The 23892-nt window shown below is 36.0% G+C and overlaps 1 protein-coding gene across 8 annotated transcripts in view; it reads left to right on the forward strand.

Moving 5' to 3' along the window:
• Positions 1-21335, forward strand: part of MAP2 (microtubule associated protein 2) — a 310609-nt gene extending 289274 nt beyond the window's left edge. For 6 of the 8 annotated variants that reach the window (XM_031936513.1, XM_031936515.1, XM_031936518.1 and 3 more), the window contains 3 exons: positions 12922-13003; positions 17080-17192; positions 17421-21335. In XM_031936513.1, coding sequence (XP_031792373.1) covers positions 12922-13003; positions 17080-17192; positions 17421-17636 — 411 coding nt within the window. In that variant the 3' untranslated portion in view covers positions 17637-21335. Of the gene's footprint in view, positions 1-10798; positions 10892-12921; positions 13004-17079; positions 17193-17420 lie in introns of all 8 variants that reach the window. The other 2 variants (XM_031936512.1, XM_031936514.1) reach the window with 1 other exon arrangement.
• The last annotated feature ends 2557 nt before the right edge of the window (positions 21336-23892 follow it).

Here is a 23892-nt window from a genome sequence, read left to right on the forward strand (position 1 = left end):
GAAGGGCTCAGCTCAGTGAGGCAAGTCAATGCCTAATGGAATAGATAAGCTAGCTGAAGGTACGAGGAGCTTTACAGAAGGCAATAAAGCTAATCTTTTCAGCTAAAACAGATTCATTCCATTGGAAAGAATATGGGCAATCATGGATTCAGTGTAGACAATTAGCTTGATTGATTTAACTCAAGGCATAGGGAAGACTATCTTATTAAGTGTATTAATTTGAAACTGCTCTGTGGTTAGTTAGCTCCCCAATCTACATTAAATCTAAGTTTTAGAATAAATAATGTTAGTTTTTGAAGAACACAGCTGCTTCAGTTAAACAAAGGTAGGAAAACAAGCAATTTCTCTAAACATGTAGCATAAAAAAATTTAGGCAACAATTCAAGGAATAGTGCTTTTTACCTTTTCTATCTAATAATCAGGTTTTAAAATAGTTACCTAGATATATATGGAATGCTCCTATATGTTTTGACAGGTATCTTGCTTTTCTCCATTGTGAAGAAATCTTGTGAAGATGAGTATAAAAAACACAAGTTGGCCAGGTGTGCAGTGGCTCATGCCTGTAATCTCAGCACTTTGGGAGGCCGAGGTGGGTGGATCACCTGAGGTCAGGAGTTCGAGACCAGCCTGGCCAATATGGTGAAACCCCGTTCCTACTAAAAATAAAAAAAATTTTAAAAAGCCAGGCGTGTTGGCGGGCACCTGTAATCCCAACTACTTGGGAGGCTGAGGCATGAGAATCACTTGAACCCGGGAGGCGGAGGTTGCAGTAAGCCAAGACCACGCCATTGCACTCCAGCCTGGGCAACAAGAATGAAACTGTGTCTCAAAAAAAAAAAAAAAAAATAGATAAATAAAATTTAAAAAGCACAAGTTATATGCCCTTGTAATAATTGAAAGTTACTAAAGAAGTGGCTTCACAGATGTTGTCTTCATTAACTGCTTATTGGATAGGATAAAGCGTGATCTCTGCAAGGCCATGTCTGTGGATCTGATGGATTGCCTCTGAATTATGTGCTTTTGCTCCATTAATGGCTACAGTCAGTCATTTTCAGGTTAGCTAGGCTACAAATGATGGCATCATCATGCAAGTCACTCCTTTTTAAAGAAAAAATGGTACTCACCTTTATATAAAGAACTTTGTAAAATGTGTCAGCATATTGCTTTCCCAATCAGCATTGCCCTGCCATCTTTTTAAAATGTTTATTTAGATAAATCTATTAAATGAGAACCTGTAAAACATACCATTACATTCTAGAAATAAAGCAATCTTAGTTTCTATATCTCCATTCTATATGGATCTATTAAACTAAAGGATATTAGACGTCAGAGATATCCATCTCCTTCTAATCCAACCCTCACATTTTCACAGAGTAAGAAACAGAAGTTCTCACATTACCCACATCTTGCATATAGGACATTAAATATCATCCTTCCATGGCTGAGCTGTGAAATCAGAATCTATACTTTGTCTTTAATGAATAATTAGTCACTCGTCTGCAAGTATGTAATTTTGTATACCTTAGTCTTTTTTGTTTGCTTTACCTTTCATTTCATAACATGAAAATAAATGGTAATATTATTTAACAGTGCTTTTCCACGCCAAAGATTTTTTATCACATCAGAATTGAAATTTGAAGCTTCTGAACTTTTATAATATTTTCATGAAATTATTTAATGCAAATAGCATGTTATATTGATACACTATTAAAATACGTGTTATATTAATATACTACATTAAATTTGGAAAAGTGTGTTGCATTTTTATCATATTTTTTTGTTTTCTCCTATAATTCACAAGTTATTTTTTAAGTAATTCTAAAAATTAAGGTTTTAAAATAGAAGCTAGTTAGCTTTTTAATTTCTATGGATAATATAAACAATCAATTATGAAATATTAATTATCATATCAATCTTAGCATCTTAAAAAAGCATGGGGAGTTGTCTTCTATTTCTTGGGTAACTCCAGAAATACAAAGTTTTACCTTTCTTTACTTGACCATTGATTCAACAAATATTTATTGAGCACCTACTACACCATGCTATGTTCTACATACTGAAATATAACAATGAACAAAACAGATTTCTTAAATTCTTGCCATCATAGAATTTACATTCTAGGAGGAAAGGTGAGCAAAAAAAAAAAAAAAGTGATATAAGAAAAATATGTAAAAAAGTGCTAAGTATGAAAGATAAAAATAAAGATAAGAAAGAGGCTCAGGATATGTTCAGAGGAAATTGCATTTCTGATAGGATGACTAGGAAAGGCCTGAGAAGGTGATATTTGAATAGAAGCTCCAAGGAAGTAAAGGAGTAAGCCATACAGATAACTAGGTAATGAGCCTTTCAGGCAAAGGGAACCACACATTCAAAGACCCTGAGGTAGAAGCAGGCCTTGCATGTTCTAGGAACAGCAAGGACATCAGTGTGACTGATGCCACATACATCTTTTGAGTGTAGAAAGTTTATGCTATTATTACATTTTTTAAGTATTATTACATCTATTCAAATAACAGGACTTTCATATTGCTAAACCAAAAATCTAAGAGTCAACTTTTCCTCTCACTTTGTCTCATCCCATATCCTAACCATCTTTAAGTGCTAATGATTTTGTGCCCTGAATAGCTCTTAAATCTGCCGACTTCACTCAGTCTGCTCTGCACTATCTTAGCCTAAGCAGTGCTCTCTTGTTGATATTGCCACAATGGTTATTAATTTTTGGTTTCCTTACATCTGTTGTTTGCTCTATCTGATGTACTCTCTATATTGTAACCAAACTTTCTCACCACATTTTTCATTAAATATTCCATTGTATAATTAGTTATTTAATGTCTATCTTGTTTCACTTACTAGACCATAAGCTCCATGAAGTCAGAGATGAGGTCCATTTTGTCCATAATGTCCCATACATGGTAGGTGCTCAGTAAATATTTATGCAATGAAAATCGAATGAATGTATTATGCCATATTCATGGAGAAGTGCATTACTTTAGTGACACTGTTGAATGATTATGAATGTTTTATGTCATGACAATTATTATCCAGAGAAACTTTCCATGTTTGTCTAAACCAAGCTTGTCCAACCTGTGGCCCTGGGAGCTACATGTGGCACAGGATGACTTTGAATGTGGCCCGACACAAATTCATAAACTTTTTAAAAACATTTTGAGATTTTTTGCGACTTTTTTAGCTCATCTGCTATTATTAGTTTCAGTGTATTTTATGTGTGGCTTAAGACAATTCTTTTTCTTCCAATGTGACCCAGGGAAGCCAAAAGATTGGACACCCCTGGTCTAAAAGAATATTGAAAAATAATACATCAAATAGAATATTGGATTTAAGAGCTGAGTTAGTGGTCCAGCTCTTCTGTTAAAGTATTGCATTACCTTCAGTACTGATTTTTTTTTTTTTTTTTTTGTCCTTATCTGTAGACCGGAAGCAACAAAATCATGCTTATTTTTGTATATTGCACCGTTTCATATAAATAGACTCTTAAGTCATTTTAAACTCTCACATACATGGTACTACTTGGAGCATGATAGTAGTTATGCATTACAGCTCATCAAAAAAAATTCATTTAGGTATTCTAATATATTCCATATGTGTTTGTACCACAAGGGCAAGCTGAAATTGAGTAAAAGAGCAGTGTTTCTGAAATAGAAGACAGGTGTAACGAGGGAAGAAAAGCCATAGAGAGGGAGGAAGAAGGAAATAAAATTAGTAAAATGTGAGGTGGAATCTTTTTAAATATGCTCTCATAAAGTTTTAGGCATTGTCTGTATTAGTCAGTTCTCACATTGCTATAAAGAGCTACCCAAGACTGGGTAATTAATGAAGAAAAGAGGTTTAATTGACTCACAGTTCCTCAGGCTTAACAGGGAGCATGACGGACAGACCTCAGGAAACTTAAAATCATGGCAGAATACAAACTTCCACTCTCTCTCCTGCCACCATGTGAAGAAGGTTCCTGTTTTAAGGGGAAGCAGTTCCACACACTTAAATCATCAGATCTTGTGAGAACTCACTCACTGTCACTAGAACAGCAAGGGGGAAATCTGTCCCCGTGATCCAATCACCTCCTACGAGGTCCCTCCTCCAATTCAACATGAGATTTGGGCAGGGACACAAATCCAAACCATATTGTTACCCTCGGATCATTTTTAGGCCCTTTAAATGCTAATTACATAGTTTACTTTCAATTTCATATTTAAGAAAATGGATTAATTCTGGAAGCAACTAATAGAGTGAAACAGGATTTTCCCTCATTATATGAAATCATAATAATGGTTACCACTGTGAAGGTCTACTGGGTGCTATTAACATGTAAGCATGTTTATAACATATAAGATGAAGAGAGAAAGATTGCAATGAGTTTTCTTTCTCATTCACATATTTATTCTTTCATCAAACATTTATTAAGATTGCTGGGCACTAAATGAGAAAAGAGGAATGGGAAACAATGAGGCATGGTCTCTGCAACCTAGGCAAAAGGGAGGTTTTTTGTTTTTTGTTTTGTTTCTTGTCCTCCTCTAATGTCTTCCCTTTATTTAATTTTAAGTGTTTTCCAAGCCATTTCTTCCCATCTTCTGAGAGCTACAATAAGGGCTAAATAAGAGGAATCATAAAATACCCTATGAACTTTTAACTTAAACTTAACTTTAACATAAAATGACCCTATAAACTGTTGGTCAACCCAGCATAAAGAAATTTATTACAAGGCTTTTTTTTGTTTTGTTTTGTGTTTTTGATATCAAAGTCATCATTATATCAGAGTGAAAGCTCCCTAAGATCAGGACTCTGTCTTTATGCAATAGAATTTTGTAACTATAATTCAAATGTCTTTTGTGGAGTAATGAAAAGGTTTAGAGTTACGTTGAGTAAATATTAATTTTTAAAAATTATGAGAAAATTACCACTTTGGGTTTGCAAAGTTAAGGCCTGTTGAGCCTTTTTATCTGCTGTTCATTCACAAGCCAAACAAAGACATAGGAACTAATGAGGTTATTTTCAGATAACTGAGCAGAGTATTTAAAAGTTATTTTCTTCACTGATTTGGCCCACTATTCCTTAGAATTTCTTAAAAATTTAAACAAGAACAAACTTTAATGTCAAAAAATTATAGTATACAAATTTGAAAAAGTTCATTAGCTGTTCATTTTCATGAATCATAATGACTGTTATACTCATAATGTTTCTTCCAGCGCCCATTGAGAGACCACTTACAAATACTTAATGATGGGTCTAGTGACTAAACTCATTAATGTCTATTCCACTAAAACGTTCTTTCCAAATTATTCAGCATTATCCACTCACCCAGGGTTTTTCAGTGTGGTTCTGCTTTCTGTGCCATGTGACACAGCTTGCATAGGAAAATTGGTCTCTCCAACTTTTCTTTTAGAGTTTTGTGGAATTGTGCATTTTGACATAAACTGTTATTTCTTCCTAAATGTGTATTTAAATATACATATTGTTTATATTGGATATAAAGAATTTTAAAGAAACTATTGTTCAATGTAGGCAGGGATGGTTAAAATTCTGATTATAATATTTGCATACATTTTAACCAGAGTGCAAAGTTTTTAACAGCTGAATCTCTGAAGAACATCATATGTGTGCCAGAGAACTTTCAATCTTCAGGACTATCTGATGTAGTCATAGTTTGTTTTAGTATAGGATACCTGAGGATTTTACAGAGGCCATATAGTTTTCGTTAAAATGAATATTATGAAATAAAAAATACTTTTGAAAGAGGGTATTTTCATAATGCAAGAACAAAGGAGGGCTTAATTTTATGTCATCCTGAGAAATGAGGGAAACCCAAAGGAGAAATTTAATCCCTTGCAAGGTTAAAGGGAAGTCAGTTGAGTGCCACTGTTCACTCTCCTTTCTCAAAAGCATTCTTTCTGATACAACTTAGATGGAGGAAAAGAGAAATGGTATTGCAACCTAGGTTCATACCTAATGGATGCCTGAGGGGATCTAGACAAATCCAAATTATTTGACTCCTAGTCACCCTCCACATCTCACCACCTTGAGCTGGCATGTGGATCTTTTGATAAAAAGAGCAGCGTCATAGAGTGTCAATTTAAAAAAAAAATCAATATCTCATTGCTCAAGAAATTCAAGTTGACATTGGGATGAATGCCTCCAATTTACAAACTGTTTTACTAAAAACTGTACATTGAGAATGTATTTTCTTTCATTTTACGTGTTTCTTAGAGATTTTTTTTCTTGTCTGCAGGCATATCCTGCATTTTCTGTTTCAGTCCTTTCCTAGAGCAACCCTATTTTAGGGGAACAGGTATTAATGTATTGAAAGGAATAGTTAAATATATGCAGAGAGAGAGAGCACTGTGGCAGATCACTTCAATTAAACCATCGTGATAAAATCCAACTAAAGTCACACAAAGAATATCCAGATGACAATGATGACACAGCCATGGCTGCATTTATGAATTACTTAGAAGCAGAGGGGGGCCTGGGAGACCCTGGGGACTTCAGTGACATCCAGTGGACCCTCTAGCCTTTGATTTTTAACTCCGAAAATGAGAAACATTTTAAAGCATTTTATTTACGAAAAACTGTCTCAACTATTCTTCAGTACTGTATTGATATTGTTTGTATCTTTTATTAATGTTCTACCAGTTTTTATAGATTTGCATCTTATTGTCACAGGGATGTGGGGAAATATGTTTTCCTCCCAAGAGAACCAAGTTTGTTATAGACTCCTTTATTCAGTGAAATGGCTTATAATCCACTAGTTGCCATATTTTTGCTAAAATATTTCTAACCAAGAATACTACATACCTATTGTTTTGGCTTTGTTTTATTTTTGATGCAGTTTTTTTTAGTTGGGGTAATGTAATATATTGATATTTAAAAAAAAAAAAAAAAAGAATATCCAGAAAGAAATTGCAATATTCTTCTCTATCATAGTGGAAGAATAGAAAGAATTAGTCAAAATTAAAATAAAGCAATTCTGATGAATTTTCTTATGTCATTAACCTATGCTTATACAACTCTTCATGCTGTATGACCCTTATGTGAATGGAAAGCCAACTATTTGTGCAAATAAATCACCAATGTTTGCATAAAATTCCTGAGACTAGAATCCTTTTTTGCAAGCTCCCACTGGAGGTACTGATTGCACCAAACCTTGAAGAAGAATCTGTTACAGACTCAACTTGGAATGAGAGCACCCTAGGGAGAGATAATAACAAAACGCAGGGATGAACTTTAAATGTAAACACAGTCCTTAAAGTATAGAATGTAGCAGAGTCTGGCCAAAATGTAAAGTAACATAGAAGTCTGAAGAATCGGAATTGCTGAGACCTCTGGCTGCCTCGCTAAGAAATTTTGATGTATTTAATAAGAAATAGAGCACTTGGGGGAATTTTTGAATAGGGGAGAGCTATAGGAAGATGACCCACTTGATTAATCTATTTTTCACTTCTGCTATGAAGTATGTAGAAAAAAAGGTTGTCACACTCTTTCAAATACCCTACTTTGTATTAATAGTGCAAGTAAAAATTTTACTTGAAATAGGCCGGGCGCAGCAGCTCACGCCTGTAATCCCAGCACTTTGGGAGGCTGAGGCGGGCAGATCACGAGGTCAGGAGATGGAGACCATCCTGGCTAACACGGTGAAAATTCATCTCTACCAAAAATACAAAACATTAGCTGGGCATGGTGGCGGGCGCCTGTAGTCCCAGCTACTCAGGAAGCTGAGGGAGGAGAATGGCGTGAACCCGGAAGGCGGAGCTTGCAATGAGCCCAGATCGTGCCACTGCACTCCAGCCTGGGCGACAGAGCGAGACTCTCTCTCAAAAAAAAAAAAAAAGTTCTTGAAATAAATTGGCAGAGATTAAAATGTGATTTAGAGAAAATGTTGAGCAATTATTATTCAGAATTTTTCCTTCATATCATGAGCACAGAAAATTAGTTTTTTCGTCAAATAGAAGTTAATTTTTTTTCTAGACAATCTCTAAGATGTTAAAATAATTTTCCCTTGACATAGATTTTTAGGAAAACAAATGTTTTTCTAAAACTGAAAATCCCTTCCCAAATAAATAAATATTTATTTAGATTTATCCATAGAACCCAGAGTTAAAACTGTAACTCTTGTTGTTTTTTTGTTCGTTTTTTGTTTTTTGTTTTTTGTTTTTTAAAGCTAATCTAGAATATGACCTTCTCCTTCACAGCAGCCATGTATTTTTCTATTTTATGAAATGGTTTCTGAGGACTGCTGTTGTTTGTGGAATGAACTCTAAGATGCTGATTATTTGTAATTGACCCTAGAGATCTTTGGCGTGAAGTAATTTGTAAATTTGCTCCGGCATAAATGTGAGTCACGTGGAATAGGCGAACATTCAGGTGCAAGTTGTCAAACTAGAGTGTAACTCTTCATAAGCAGTAAGTGTCCACTATCCAAAGAGGTTTATGCTTCTTTCTACCCTACCATTAAGAACGATGGAAAACAAAAGTCTAGAGAGGCCAGTTACATTTATTCTGTCATAATTCACCTCATTTTAGACCAAAAAAATATAATATAAACCTATTGCAATATGGAAATACGTAAAGAAAGTGCCAGTAATGCATGTGAAAGGATAGGATTGTTTCATATTACAAGCTGAGCAGACATAGGTGGAGAAAGTCTACCTGCAAGAGAGGCAAGCAGTTTTTTTTTGATAGAATATCTGTGATTTTCTAGAGAATCTGGGTAAAATCAACAGAAGTCAGATTTTAAGTTGTAGGACTTTAAGATTCTAAATAATCTCTCAATAATGCTGGCAATGTGATCATTTAGGATTGAATCATTTGTTTTGGAAATCATAAAAATGGTCAAACAGTTGATTAAATGTTAATGTCAAACAGATTTATGCAACTGAATTTAGAATTTCTATTTTTGTAACAAGTGAATCAGATTTCATGTTTGGCTTGTGATCACTTGGCAATGAGTCACTAGATTGGTACTCTAATGATCTCTAAATTAAATTTTTTAAACATAGTATGAAATCCTGTATATTCTCAAGGATTAGTAAAATAGCTCACATCATGTCTATGTCATTGCCAAAATAATTAGATATTTATTGAGAATCCTTTAAAGTATTATTATTTTAAACAATAAGTCAAAATTATTTGCTTTCTCCCATCCAAGTGGCAATCAAGCTCGACCCTGCTTAAATTCCAAGACTAGATGGGAATGGGCACATTTATGGTGATATGGCCATAAATAAAATGATTTGCCTTCAACTTCAGAAAATAATTTCTCCATGAGGTTTTACATGTAATGGTCTTTATTGGTTTAAAACTATCTCCATCTTATATGAAACGTTTATAGTGCAACTACACTTATTGTTAGATACAGACTCTGTGAATATCTTCAACCCTGTTTAAGTTGCAGCTTTTATTATGCCCTAAAGAGTAGCCCAATAATTCTGTCTTCCGAATTCAAATTTTGACAAGAGGCTTTCCCCGTGGGTTGCTGATGAGAATTGTCAATGATATTTCCCTGCAAGGAACAAGCTATCTTGTCAATGTTAGGCAGGCACTGTGAATTAAGCTTTGCCTAGTTAAAAAAAAGTCAAGATTCAACATCTTTTCGAATTTTTTATTCTTTTTTGGAAATACCAAAAGATGTGTTAATATTCTTGCAGGTGGCTGTGTATCTAGGGTAAATTTATTTAGAGTTTTTTAATAAGAGGATAAACTGTCCCCTAAAGCATTGAAAATGTTATTTTTTTTTCTTTAACTATTGCAGAGGTGGGAAAGAGAAGAGAGTAGAAGTAACCAAAGTAAAACAAAATGAACAAATAACAATAACACAAATAAAGCTTTCTTTCCATGCTTACATTGCTTTTTTGTCCTCCAAAAGATGCAAGGTTCAAAAGACATATGAAATAAGTCATGAAAGTTGTAACATTGTATATTAAACCAGAGTAATGCCCTTCCAGATCTGGATCTGCTGTTGTCTTCAAGATGAATGTTTGACTTCCCAAAAATACAAATAAAACACCTAACCTCAAATCTGCTGGCCTCAATCAAGGCCTGACCTATATCTGTGTGACCTAGTTACATGTCAGCTGACCAATAGGTTTTCTTGCCTCTAAAAATGGAAATAATGCTTCCATATGATCATTCATGGAAAATGACTGCTCTTGAGAAGTTGCCAGAAAGGGGCCTTCAGGAGGCCACTGAACCAAACCTACAAGGGAATTGTGAAACCCAAACTTTCTTTGTTGACTATCCTGGGAAACCGGGGGTTCTTACCCTAGATGAATGAGAACTCTGATGTAGAGCATTCACCATGTGTGAGCCCCATTTGTGCTGTGTGGACCAACAGAACAGTCAAGTGTACGATAATTGTGATGGCTGACTCTGATGGGGTGAGGGAATGGCATATCCTCTAGGGTCCTGTGCTGAACAAGATTTAGTGTTAACCACTATTGACCCTTAACTAGAGTGAGCCTGAGTCCCAGTGTTGCTGACAACATTGGTAGCCTCCCCATCACAGATGATTCAAGTTTTGTTTTTCAATCTGTACAACTGTTTCCAGATCATACCGAAGTACAGTGGGATTTCAAAGCCTCTCTTGCATTTGACCCTTGAGGGTGCAGAAGAATAGGGGCTCAGATTTACATGACATAACGGTTCTTCAGTTCCAGAGTGATATTTTCTCTTAAATGAATGTGTAGGTGGAAGGGAATCTAAAGCCTCTTTGATGGTACCCATTCTGGTTCCCCTTATCCAGCATCTTGATAGAAAAGTGCACAGTGAAATTACCTCCAATTCCTTTTAGGTTAGGATTTTAAACAAGAAGATCGATTTTAGCAAAGTTCAGTCCAGATGTGGTTCCAAGGATAACATCAAACATTCGGCTGGGGGCGGAAATGTAAGTAGAAGCACCTGTTAGAAAGCTGTCCTGATTGCGTGGAGCCACCTGCACAGCCAGCACCCTGCCTTCTTTCCCACCTCTTTCCAACACACTGCTCCTTTCTCACTGCTGTCCCACATGTCTCCCTGGTGTGATAGCTTGTAGTCTTGCATTTTCAGTGATGGACTTCCCTTCCTTCCCTGTAAGATCATCAGGGAATTTCTTGCTTTGATTTGGGAAAGAAAACCTCGATGGAATGCACCATGGTTTTCTGGAGAATGGCAAAACCACTTCAGTTGCCAACTTTGTCGCTGGCGTTCTTGTCTTCAATGTATTTTCTCACATTGTTTCTACTCCACTGCAAAAGTCAGCTGGGCACATATTTTTCTAGCTCCATATACATTACCCATGAGGCAAAGACTGATATACTTGTAAATGCCCAAAGTATGTAATGTCAATCTTCAGTGGTTCATTATTCATGAAAGTAAGGATATCATTTAGAATAATACAAAACTAGTGGAGCATGGTTCATCTGTAATTCAAAGTGAAAGGATTCAAGTCCAGTGTACACTTTAGTTTGATGGGATTTTTTTTCCTGTCTCTTTCATTTAGTGTAAATAATATCCTGTGAGAGGAAGGGAATGATGATTCCATGTTTTTTAAGTGTGGTTGAGGCAGAGTTGAAATGGTCAATCTCAAGCTAAAGGAAGCATGGTTCTTTATAAAATAAGAATAGTTTTTCAAAGGTGATCAGGCTAACTATATTCTACAGATCCTATCTCTTTGAACTTCGGTTTCTGATCATCCGTTACTCAAGTAATTTACAAGGTGTTGAGTCTAGAGTCTCACCTGTCTAGTAACTCTTGGCTACTTGCTTCCCAACTGGGCAGAAGTAGAATCAAGCAGTGAAAGAGAGAGTGAGTGAGAGAGAGAGAGAGAGAGAAGCAAGTGCCTTCTACAAGCAGCTGTTGCCTGATAATCAAAGTAGCTTCACTGAGCATAAAACTGTCACTGTCATTGAGAGTCCATAGCAATGTTTGCTGGCCCGCTTCAAGTATGCTAGGCTAAGCCTCAGGGTTAATCTTTACATTTACGTGGTTGCCACTCTTCCTTATTCCCCAGACTATAAGGATATACCATGTGGTACTTTCATGAAAGTAGCCCCAGTCCTGGTAATTACCTTGAGGATATCAGAGGATGAACCCAGCTATCCTTTACACAGGTGCTGCTGGACAAAACACCTAAGTGGAAAAGGATAAACTAGGATAATTAAAGATCTTAAAGTAAGTGGAGGAGCTTTATCTCCCAAAACAATAGTCTTAAATTTTCCTCTAGGAAAGAATCCCTTGTTTAAATATGCAGACATCCTGGCCCTGTCCTCATGATGCCTGTGATTCAGTAATTCCCAAGTACTCTCATGCAGATGACAATGGACCAAACTTGGAGAAGCACTGCTTCAAATATTGGGAGAGGAAATATTTTCAGTAAAACACACAGAAGAAAAAACATATTGCTATCATTTTATAATTTGGTATGAAAGAAAAATTTCATCTAGCTAAGATATGACAATGTAATAACAACTTAGAAAAGCACATTCAGAACTTCTTGCATCTTAAAACAATGTTGGTCTTCTTGTAACTATGAGCAACATTGGTCACTTTTATGTAAAAATCACTTTATAAAGAATAATGCATCTCTTCTCTTGGCTCTTTGCTTATGGAAGGGTTTAACACAGTGTTGCTTAGTTCTCTGAGTGGAAGCTTGCGTTGTTAATATGTTTCTATCCTCCTATGTCATAATCTGCTTTCAACTAATAAAATCTTCTATTCTAGGGTTTTCTTTCACTTGGGTTCTTCTTTCCAATCCAAACATGTGGGAGAATATATGGAAAAATATGTCTTCCTGTGTTTGTGTGTGTACTTCAGGTTGGGTTTCTAGCTATGTTGTTGCATGTTGTGACTTTGGGTATGTTTCTAAATTTTATGTATGAGCTTGGGTTTTTGTCAATGTTTGAACTATTTTAAGCATGTTTTATGTGGTTCACATAGGTACAAATTGTTACCAAGAAAATAGACCTAAGCCATGTGACATCCAAATGTGGCTCTCTGAAGAACATCCGCCACAGGCCAGGTAAATAAATAATTTTTAGTAGTTTGAGAAATATTTAATTGGAATCAAGAAATATTCCAATTTTTTGGTTGGATGAGAAAATTTGTTGTTGTTGTTGTTGCAAAATACCTAATTGGAAGGATGTTTTAAAATCTGGATACTTCACATTTTTATTAATAGAAACTAAAATTGAAAATTTCAAGGCATCTTCATTGGGGAAAAGTGAACCCAATCATACAGTGAAGAGGACACATTTTAATTAAAAATTAAAAGGTACATAAGATGCATTTATCTTTATGTACTCAACATGCTTATTGGAGCTCCTTTGAAATATGTAGTCTATAAAATACATCAGATCATGTATTCATATATAATAACATTGAATGAAGGTAGCATTTCCAAAGTTTTTTCCTAAAATTGGCTTTCTACATTATGTAAAATAAGGATTGTGCTTTGCAAAGCTTGAAGAACTGTATTTATCTGGTGAATTTCTCAGATTCTTTATTAGGTCAGTAAACTCCATGAATCTCCAGCAGAATGCAATGTTTCCTCAACTTATTTGACCATGAACCTCTTTTGGTTTTTCAAAGTATCTCATACGACTAGTGCTCCAAAGTAGAATTTATATTCATACTTACTGGGAGATTTTCTCCCTTTAAAATGTAAATCTAACATTATGAGTCACTTTTCCTGAATATCATGTGTTACATGTTTTTGTTAAATTCTACCTCTGTAGAGTGGGCATGTTGGCTCATGCCTGTAATCCCAGCACTTCGGGAATCCAAGGCAGGAGGATTACTTAAGGCCAGGAGTTTGAGACAGACTCAGCAACATAGGGAAACCCCTGTCTCAATAAAAAATTAAAAAATAAAAATAAGCCAGATATGGTGGTACATGCTTGTAGTCCTAGTTATTTGGGAGGCTGAGGCAGGAGGATCACTTAGTTTCAGGAGTTCGAGGCTACAGCAAGCTATGATCACACCACTGCACTCCAGCCTGGGCAACAGAGCAAGACCCTGTCCCAAAGAAAAAACTCTACCTCCATAGATATGTAATAAAAGATGACTGTCAAATTTGTAATTTTCTTGAGAATATTTTGACACAATTCATTTATCCCTGAGAACAAAAGGAAAGCAAGTGGTTTTAACTGTGTTTGGCATCTTAACATAAAAACAAAGTAATAGGTTTTTTTTCCCATGAAACAAGGTATAATAACAATTGAGCTGTTAGCTGACAATTATTCTGCTAGTCAGGAGAAAATTATTAATAAATTATTGGTTGAAAAGCAAAGATAGGTAGAATAAATTTCAAAATGGATAAATGCATTGAAAACATCTGGAAATCAGGATTCCTTTTGTCAATGGGTGTCCGTTATAAAGCAAGTCAAAGAGTTACAAACTATATTTATGAAGTCTTCACTACCAGTTTCAGACCTGCTGCCATGGAATTAGCTTCTCTGTTTTTCATGAGGCAGCAGGAAGGTTGTCCCATACTGCATATCTTCGAAATTCCCCTGTCCACAGCTGAAGTGTACAAACACTGAATTGACTTTGTACTGCTGTGTCAACAGCATGGCCGGAATACTTGGCAACACTGCCTATTTTCTTTCAGAATACAGAAGAAAATGCTGCACTCTTTAACCTAGACAGTAAGGTTATAGTTAGTCAAACTCACCTGTGATCTAGATGTACGGAAAAAAATTTATATAGCCAAGGAACTATTTTGTGTATGATTTGTTGGTCATAAAAGGCTGTTGTCATGGACTCCCACCTATTTCTAAATCTAGCTCTTGCTTCTATTATAACTGAATCAAATGACTAAATTCATAAAGAAGTGTAAGCATAATAATCCTTGACAGCAGCAACCTTTTCACAAAGTTATTCTGGAATGTGGAATATCTAAAGAGAAAATAAACATCTGGAGGCACACATTGAAATATCTGTTCTTCTCAACTTCATTTATAAAGCTTGACAAAGATAATAGTCTTTCACAATTACTGCTCCTGATGGGTGAAAGAATTATTTGAAAAATCAAAGACATAGATTTCTGAGTTTAAGATATCTGGATTCTCTAACAGTTGCATAAGAATTTCTAGAGGGACGTCATCAGAAATAGACTTCTTAAGCTTCCTTTTCTGAATATGTTTTGGGTCAATAATATGTTATTGTTTTTCCCTCTCAGAAGACAGTTCATAGTGAGATTCCATCTCTACAATAAAATTAAAAATAAGCTGAATGTGGTAGTGCACACCTGCAATCCTAGCTACTCAGAGGGCTGAGGTGGGAGGATCACCTGGGCCCAGGAAGTCAAGGTTGCAGTGAACTATGATCCTGTCACTTCACTCCATCCTGGGCAACAGAGCAGACCGTCTTCAACAATAAAAAAATGACATTTTAGCAAAAATTTAGCAAGATTATGTTGACACAACATATAATCAGAAAAGTAAGTGATTTCTATCAGAGGCTACCAAAAATACAAAAATAAGATCACAAAGAAGTTGTTCTTATCTAGTTGAAAGTCCAACATCCTCTAACTTCTAACCAAGATAAGTCTGTTTTATGAAATCATTACGAATCATGTTCATCTCATCACAACCAACAAGTGAGACCCATATTGCCAGGTAAAATGTGGGAAGAATAACGCTCTAAAAAATGAGGCATATTTTGAGGGAAGGATAACTACATCTCTAAGCATGAGTTAAATAACATCATACAGTTTATAAGCCTTAAAAGAGGAAAAAATGGATGTTTCTCTAAAATGTAATCTAATTGTATAATATAATTTCAAGAGGCCCCTGGCCAGGCAGTTGGATATTAACATAGATGTCTAGATATTGCATGAGAAAAATACCTCATGACTTAAAGAGACCTGTGAAGCCTTAACAAACCTTCCTCCTTCGTCTACAGAGATACATGAGCAACAAGATTACAAAATTGCAAAATCTCTTTCATATTTCCATACAGTCCCTCAGGCATTTTTTCAAAATCAAACTCCCAAGCAAGGTGCACTTTATATACTCAACATGTTTGTTGGAGCAGCTTTGAAATATGTAGTCTGCAAAATACATCACAACCAACAAGTGAGACCTACGTTACCACTGGCTTTCCAGAAGAACGCATGTGCTCAAAACAAAGTTGCTGTTAAAGTGAAAGCAAATCTCTTAGGTGGAGATGAGTAAATAAGGAGTCTCATTTCACTTTTTATGCAGATCAAACACATCTGCAGACACTCAGAAATGGTCAAGGACAGGCTCAAGGACAACAAATAACTTAGCTAGTGTAGAACTTTCCATATTTGCGAGCTTGAGAAAGACATGTAGAGATAGGGAAGACTACACTGAAGAGTGCAGCGTGGCTCTGTTACAATCAGCAGATCAGGGTTCTAGACTGATTAGCATTAGGGAAAATGGCGTGGTCAAAACTCTGTCTCAATATTATCAGATCAAGGTCAGCGTCAAATTGGTCCTATGGCATCCATACAAGAAAGAGATGATGATCTGTCACTCCATATATGAATTAAAATGGGAGGCTTTTAAAGCTTACTAGTCATAAACAACTTAGCTCCTGACTCATTTCATCACTGAAGCTTTCAATGTTGAACATCTATAAATGAATATATTGCCCACATGTGCACCACTTTCAGCCTAAATCTTCTTTGGATAAGTAACCTGTTACTATGAAGAATAAAGAAGAGTTTCATTTAAATTTAATTTGGTCCCTTAGAAATAAGAGACTAAATGTTCCAACTTTTAGAAAGGATTCAAATAAGATCTTTTCATTTTGCTAGTTTTTAGAGTGTTTGTTATACCAAAAAGAAAAGCCCCTCTGATTTCTTAGGTTAGACATGGGTAAAGGAGAAAGGTATTAATATGTGAAGCAATCCATATAATGGTATAAGAAGGGTGTTATGGTCTTGGATCATCTGACGAAACGATATAAGCTAGAAATTCTAAAAGATTCCATTCACATATATGGTTGGAGGGATGGTAATGTTAATAAATTTGTGATTTGCAGCAGTCTATCTACTGCAATCATTTTTGGAAAATAATCACCACAAATGCAAGATATAGTTATATCAAGGTAATTCTTCCCTCGTAGGTGGCGGACGTGTGAAAATTGAGAGTGTAAAACTAGATTTCAAAGAAAAGGCCCAAGCTAAAGTCGGTTCTCTCGATAATGCTCATCATGTACCTGGAGGTGGTAACGTCAAGGTAAGAAACAAGGTTATGAGCCAATGTTGTCTTAAAAAAAAAAAAAAAAAAATTTCTTCTGAAATACTCTTCATCAAAATAGGTCCCAGATTAAAGACCTGGACAAATAAGAAGTAGGGATAACAGAGGTGAATAGAAGTCATTAATATCAGCCCTGGGAGATGGAGAAAGAACTAGGGGCCAGTTAAGATGCGTGAGTTAACGAGCACTGATGCTTGTCTTAAACAGATTGACAGCCAAAAGTTGAACTTCAGAGAGCATGCTAAAGCCCGTGTGGACCATGGGGCTGAGATCATTACACAGTCCCCAGGCAGATCCAGCGTGGCATCACCCCGACGACTCAGCAACGTCTCCTCATCTGGAAGCATCAACCTGCTTGAATCTCCTCAGCTTGCCACTTTGGCTGAGGATGTCACTGCTGCACTCGCTAAGCAGGGCTTGTGAATATTTCTCATTTAGCATTGAAATAATAATATTTAGGCATGAGCTCTTGGCAGGAGTGGGCTCTGAGCAGGTGTTATATTCATTCTTTATAAACCATAAAATAAATAATCTCATCCCCAAACTGTAGTAATTGTTACAATTTTATATTTAAAAAATGAATAGTACATGCAGAAATTGACCTGATTTCCATTTGCAACAGGAAGACACTGGCTTTACATGGGTTCAATTGGACAATTATTTTTGCTCTGCTCTGTTTTGCATGGAGTATTATTTTAAAAATTGCATTTTTACCTTTCATGTGCCTGAAGGCTATCCACTACATTCTGAAGGCCTTGTTAAATCCAAGCTGCTCATTTCACTGTTCTGTTTCTGAGTGAGAAGATAAAAACTGCCCATTGTAACTTATTTCAGGTTAAATTAAACCAAGGAGCCTGATTGCAGGAAGGGAAGAGCATGTAAGAAATAAGTTTTTTTAAAGTGTTATTTTGTATAAATGGGAAGAAAGATTCAATTAAGTTATTAACATTTGGGACCTGGATAATTATATCAGAGTATGTCAATCCAATAAATTATTTAACTAAATAAAAAAATAGATTGCAAAGCATTTGAGCTGTGGTTGAGGAAGTGGTGTAAAAGTGCATCCCTTAGGAATGATGCACTTTCATTAGGATGGACTCGTGTCTGATTAGAATGTCAGTTGATCAGCTAGATTTGTGTCCACACTACCAGTTTCACACCCCCTTTCCATCTGTTTGATACAGTATTATAGATATAAATATATATATATTTCTCTGTGGCCATTTGTGATACTTCCTCATATACTTGAATATTATACTTCTTTATTCACAGTATCTGTGTCTCCTGCACCCTTTGGTGTTGCAATTTTAGGTATGTCAAAGTAGATGTTAGCAGGGTTCTCTCCCTATTTAAAAAAAATACATTAAAAAAGACAAAAAATTTTAGCATGAAGTTGCTTTCTGTAACAACTCAAAGCCGTAACCCTGTTTTAGTGCCAGATACAAGTCTCTCCCGTGATGCTAGAAAAAAATTATTTTTCTTTGCTTTCACCAACATGGAGTTTGTGGGGGTGGGTCCAGTTATACATGAAAGGGTTTACAGATTGTTGGTTTAAGATTATGGATTTATCTCATTTTTAATCACAGGATAGTTTGGGGTTTATTCCTATTATTATTCATGAAACCGACTTAAGATGTTTTCTTTACTTTTCTTTTTTTCCATTTGCTAAAGTTGAAAGTTGAAACTAACAGTAATAGTTTGAAACGTGTTTTCTCATTTTTCCAAATAGTATCTGTTTATTAAATTCTCTAATAGAAGATGTTTGTCTTTCTTACCCAAAGTAAAGATCCCCTGATCCGAAAGAAAAAAATACAATACTTTGGGAAGCTATAGCTATAAAACACTTGAGACACAGATATCTAAATCAGTTTTTTTCCAAGACTCCAACATTGCACTCTGTAAAGTAACACAGTGTGATCTAGTATGATTTATCAGAGATAATACTGTTCTGACGGTATATACTGAGTTATACAGTCTAGAACTCACAAATCAATTAATTCCTCTCACAAATCATTCATCTTAGACTTACAAATAAGCAATGAAATAGTCAATGGCCTGATTAAGACAAAGAGCTACCAGGCTGGATGGACACTTTTTAGTATTTTATCTTTTCTTTTTCTTGCTCAGGGCTGGTAGGTTGGATCTGAACTATTAAAATCATATGGTCCACTAGGCGTATGATCTCTTTGAGCCAAATCAGTTCCTGAATATAAAGGAGGAAATGATGAGGGTGGACTGAGGCAATGGGGAGGTATAGAAACATCCAAGTCAAAAGCCAAGGGATGCAGAGACAGAGACACAGGTGCTTTTTGGTGACCCAGTGGATATGGCAACCAATGTAACTGCCATACAAGAAACCCTAGGAGCAAACCCACACCACTCATTCTCAGCTAAGAGATTTTACACAGGCAAACATGTCTTAAACCATTTATAAATCAGTTATTTTATATAATAGTCAAAACCTTAGAAACCTTAGGATCATAGATATGTCTATTTTCTGCCTATTAATTGCTGTGAGGTTTGATGCGACCAATCTGGGCAATTTATTCATCAGCTTCCCTTGAAGTGCAGCAGAAAATGGAAGAAAGGTGTGTGGAGACTTAGGGTATTTTATTACATGTTTTGATAGTCTTAAATAATGATTAAATTTATCTAGAAAGAAGTTAACAGCTCATTAGAAAAGTTTTAACCTGTGAAATAAGTATTTTTCTCAACATTCTTTAAAGTTTTTATGTAAGTTAACACTAGGTAAACATTCTACAACTAAAAGTCAGTTTATTACAAATACATATCAAAAATAAAGATTATACAAGGCACCAAACTACTATTTGGCGTTAAAATAAACGTTTATTTCTAATCACAACAAAATTATAATGAATAAATGTTCTTGCTTTGTATGGAAATACAATTCTTTATTAAAGTTAACAGAAAGGAACTGATCATTTGTGCCAGTAAAAGAGAGAAACACACAGGTTAAATGTCTCTTGTGGGGTTAAGGGGTAGAACCTATCTTGCCTTCACTCTCAAGATAACGACTCAAATTAAGCTTTTTGAGCACCACTCTTGTGGGGACACACATACGCTGATCTAGGAATGAAATCTTTGTGGTCTCAATTCTAGATCTACTTTGCCAGTTTCTCTCTGGCTTTAGCCTTTGAGAACCTGTATAAGAATACATAAGTAATCCAGAGCTGTGAAGAGTTAAAAGGCCAACTTCTCCAGTGAACTCACCCTCTGGGTCACTTGCAACCAAAAATTGGATACCTCATAATGATGCAGGAAAGACCCGAGTTCTTGATGAGTTCCAAAGGCCACGTTCATTTAGGAACCAACTCTCTCTGGATTCACCTGCTGAATTCCAGCAGCGTGATGGGCTGACATCCCACCTACAAGCATGACACCTGTGTAACACCAGCTAGGTATGGCTGAGGAAGGCTGAAAGCAAGCCATTAAATGGAAGAATGTACTGATTGTAGTGACCTTCTCCACACACACACACACACACACACACCCCTAGAGTAATACAGCAAGCATGGAATAATCAGCCAATATATAACATTACGTCAGTATTTTATTAAATAATCTGAATGGTTGATTTTGACATAGCAATTACAATTTTCTTCTATTTTTCAAGTCACAATAAGGAAAATAAACTACTCATGGTCTAAATACCAGAGATAAAGTAGACTCATGGCTTGGTAAGGAAATTTTAAGCATTCCTTCAAAGATTGACATGCTAAAATAAGTATTGATGTTTCGGGTTTTTTTACACCTAGGATTTTAGCTTGGGTGTGTAGGTGAAGGCCAAGACCCTCTGCAGGAAAAAGCTTATTTTCAAACTCAGAAAATAAAATGTCAATCATAAAAATCTACTTCAACTTTAGCAAAAAGAAAAAAAAATCAACAAAAAGTATACTCTGTATGCTGGGATTCCAAGGTTCCAACACACCGTTACAAATCTGTGGGGGGTTTCTTTCTTCTGATAATTCTAGAGCCTGTTACCATAGAAAGGCATTTCTTCAATGGCTGGTTGTAGTTAGTTCATGTTTTTCAATCAAATTTGCAAATGTATTTGTTGCTGTATAGTGATTGTTTTGCAAAATAAAATTGCTTGTCACCTAACTGCTAGTTTTGGTTTCAGACTGTTTAATTGCTTCTCCTCTGGAAAAAAAAAATTATATATATATATATATATATAGTGTGTGTGTGTGTGTGTGTGTGTGTGTGTATGTAATACAACCAAAGAAAAATTGTGAAAACAAGGCTATTATTATGGCTGAGTTTCTATTATGTGTCAGGCCCTATACTAAATGATTTTATATTAGCTCAATTAATAAGGAAATTTATTTTTATCACTACTGTATTAGCAGGATGCTATCTTTTGCAAGTGACAAAAACTCTAATTAAACGGGCTTTAACATAAAGGTGAATTTGTAGGCTCAAGTAAATGACTACCCAGGTGTATCTGCCTCAGGCATGGCTGGATCCAGGCCCTCAAACAATGTCATCAGGAATCTTTCCTTTTCCAACTTTCAGTTTTGTTTCCTCTGTGTTGGCTTCCTTTTCAGTCAGGGTCCCCTTCCATAATGGGCACCAGAAACTCCAGATTTCACAACCTATCAAAGAAAGCCCCTTTGTAGTAGCTCAAATCCAGGGTCTGAAAATCACTGAACTATTAATACTTGGATATCCTGCCTACTTATGCTAACTGACCAGGCTTGGCTCACATACCCAAGTCAATCACAGGTGGTTGGAATAGTAGGCGAATAAGAGGAGAAGTGGCTTTATTGTCCTCCATACTACCTGAGCTAATCACAGAGAGGAAACATTTCCTCCCAAGTTAATTCAGGCTACTCCTGCCAGAAGAGAGGAATTGATACTGTACAGGCCACAAAAACATACATATGGCATAGCTGCACCCCTGCTCATTTTTTAGCTCCTTACAGCTCAGATTATGCTCAGGCTTCACCAGGGAGCTTGATAGAAATACAAATTTCTGGGCTCCACCCCAGACCAACTTACTAACATTCCCCCAGGTGATTCATCTGCACTCAAAAATTTGAGAAACACTCAGCTCATTCAGTCCCTGCTAATGTGTTTAAGGAGAAAGAGCTCCATTGCAGGCCTCTAATGGATAAAAATTATCCCAAAGACTATTTGAGACAGCATCCCTGCCTCCGATGTCAAACTAGGAACCAAGACATAGAAAGTTGTGACTGGTAAAGGAAATACTTCTGTCTGTATTAGACGTTTTCCAGCCCTCAAGACTATTTTAACTCGACTAAAACCTACTTCTCTTATTAATGGCATCACTTCTCATTCAGTCTGCCTTTGCTAATAATGAAGATTTTGTAGAACCTAGCAAGAATTATTAGTGTACGTCTAATAATTCCTTAAAATCAGCACACATGTTGTCACTCAAGAGTCTTCACACCACGAGAATTAAATTTGTCCAGTAGTATGAATCACCATAAAATTGTTGGTTTCTTTTTTATTAGTTAACAAGGCAAGGAAAGGTTTATTTGCCTTGACAAGAGACAAATAACTGATAAATAATGGAGGACGACAGGATAACATTCAGTGTAACTTACAGAAAGATCAGTGTTCCTCTTCTTGTTTATGATGTGGCACTTGCTTGTAGACCTGAGACTTCAAGAATTTAGGGCTAGAAAATTGTCAAAAGTATGCAGTCTAGCAACATAAAATTGTTTCAAAATATTAAGCCCTTCACTAGATTTTCTTGAGCATGATGAAGCAGCATCATAGACACACTCTTTAAAGCCCCTTTTTCCACCTCTCATGCCTTTCCCCTCACAAATATGCCTCAGCTGTTCCTACTTCTAATCCCTTATATTCCGAGACAATCTGTGTCCCAGGCCTCAGTTGAGGTAATAAACCTGTGGCCTCCAAATAGGCTCTATTTGGCCTTCCAAGAGTTTTCAAATTTCAGAAATTTCACACACACATCCCAGATTTGGATCTTCACTCTTGGTGACCATTGATCAGAGCTGTCCATGGATACCTCTGAGATGGGGTTTCTTCCCTTGACTTGGCCACTATGCCCAGCTATGCTTATTGTTTTCTCCCACTCCTCTTCTTTCACTCATTATGATAAGCATTAAACTACAGATCTAGAGTTTGTAACCCTTGACCTAGGCACACTTTTTCTCTCCAATATTTTCCTCTTTCTATGAAACAAAAGTCCAAAATCCTAGAGCCCCTAATCCTAGAGCCAGAGAGTTAAGTAGGTTTAGACGGGGATCCTCAGGGTGACGAAGAACTGGGAACACCAATATTTATAGCTTTTGTCCTGTCTCAAAAAAAAAAAAAAGGAACGTTTATGTTAACATCCATGATAAACATATCTAAGTTTCTGCACACCCCTTATGTTTATCACTGAATCAAGGAAAAAAAAAACTGCAGTGGAGTTTGTTTCCTTGTCATGCCACTTATGGTAAAGATCTCATTGTCAAGTGAGAAATGATAAAAACTATTATCTTACTCAGTAGGACTGAACATATAGGATACTTGCCTATTCCTCTTAGGAACAAAGAAAGGCATAGGTAGGGAACACTCTAGCCTAGACAAGCCAATGTTCTTGAATCCAAGGCTGATCTTCAGGCAACTTACATGTTATTTAATTGAATACGTTGCTTCAATATTGAAAGACTTGCTGCCC

This window comes from Piliocolobus tephrosceles, chromosome 11 (assembly GCF_002776525.5).
Source record: "Piliocolobus tephrosceles isolate RC106 chromosome 11, ASM277652v3, whole genome shotgun sequence".
Taxonomy (NCBI): domain Eukaryota; kingdom Metazoa; phylum Chordata; class Mammalia; order Primates; family Cercopithecidae; genus Piliocolobus; species Piliocolobus tephrosceles.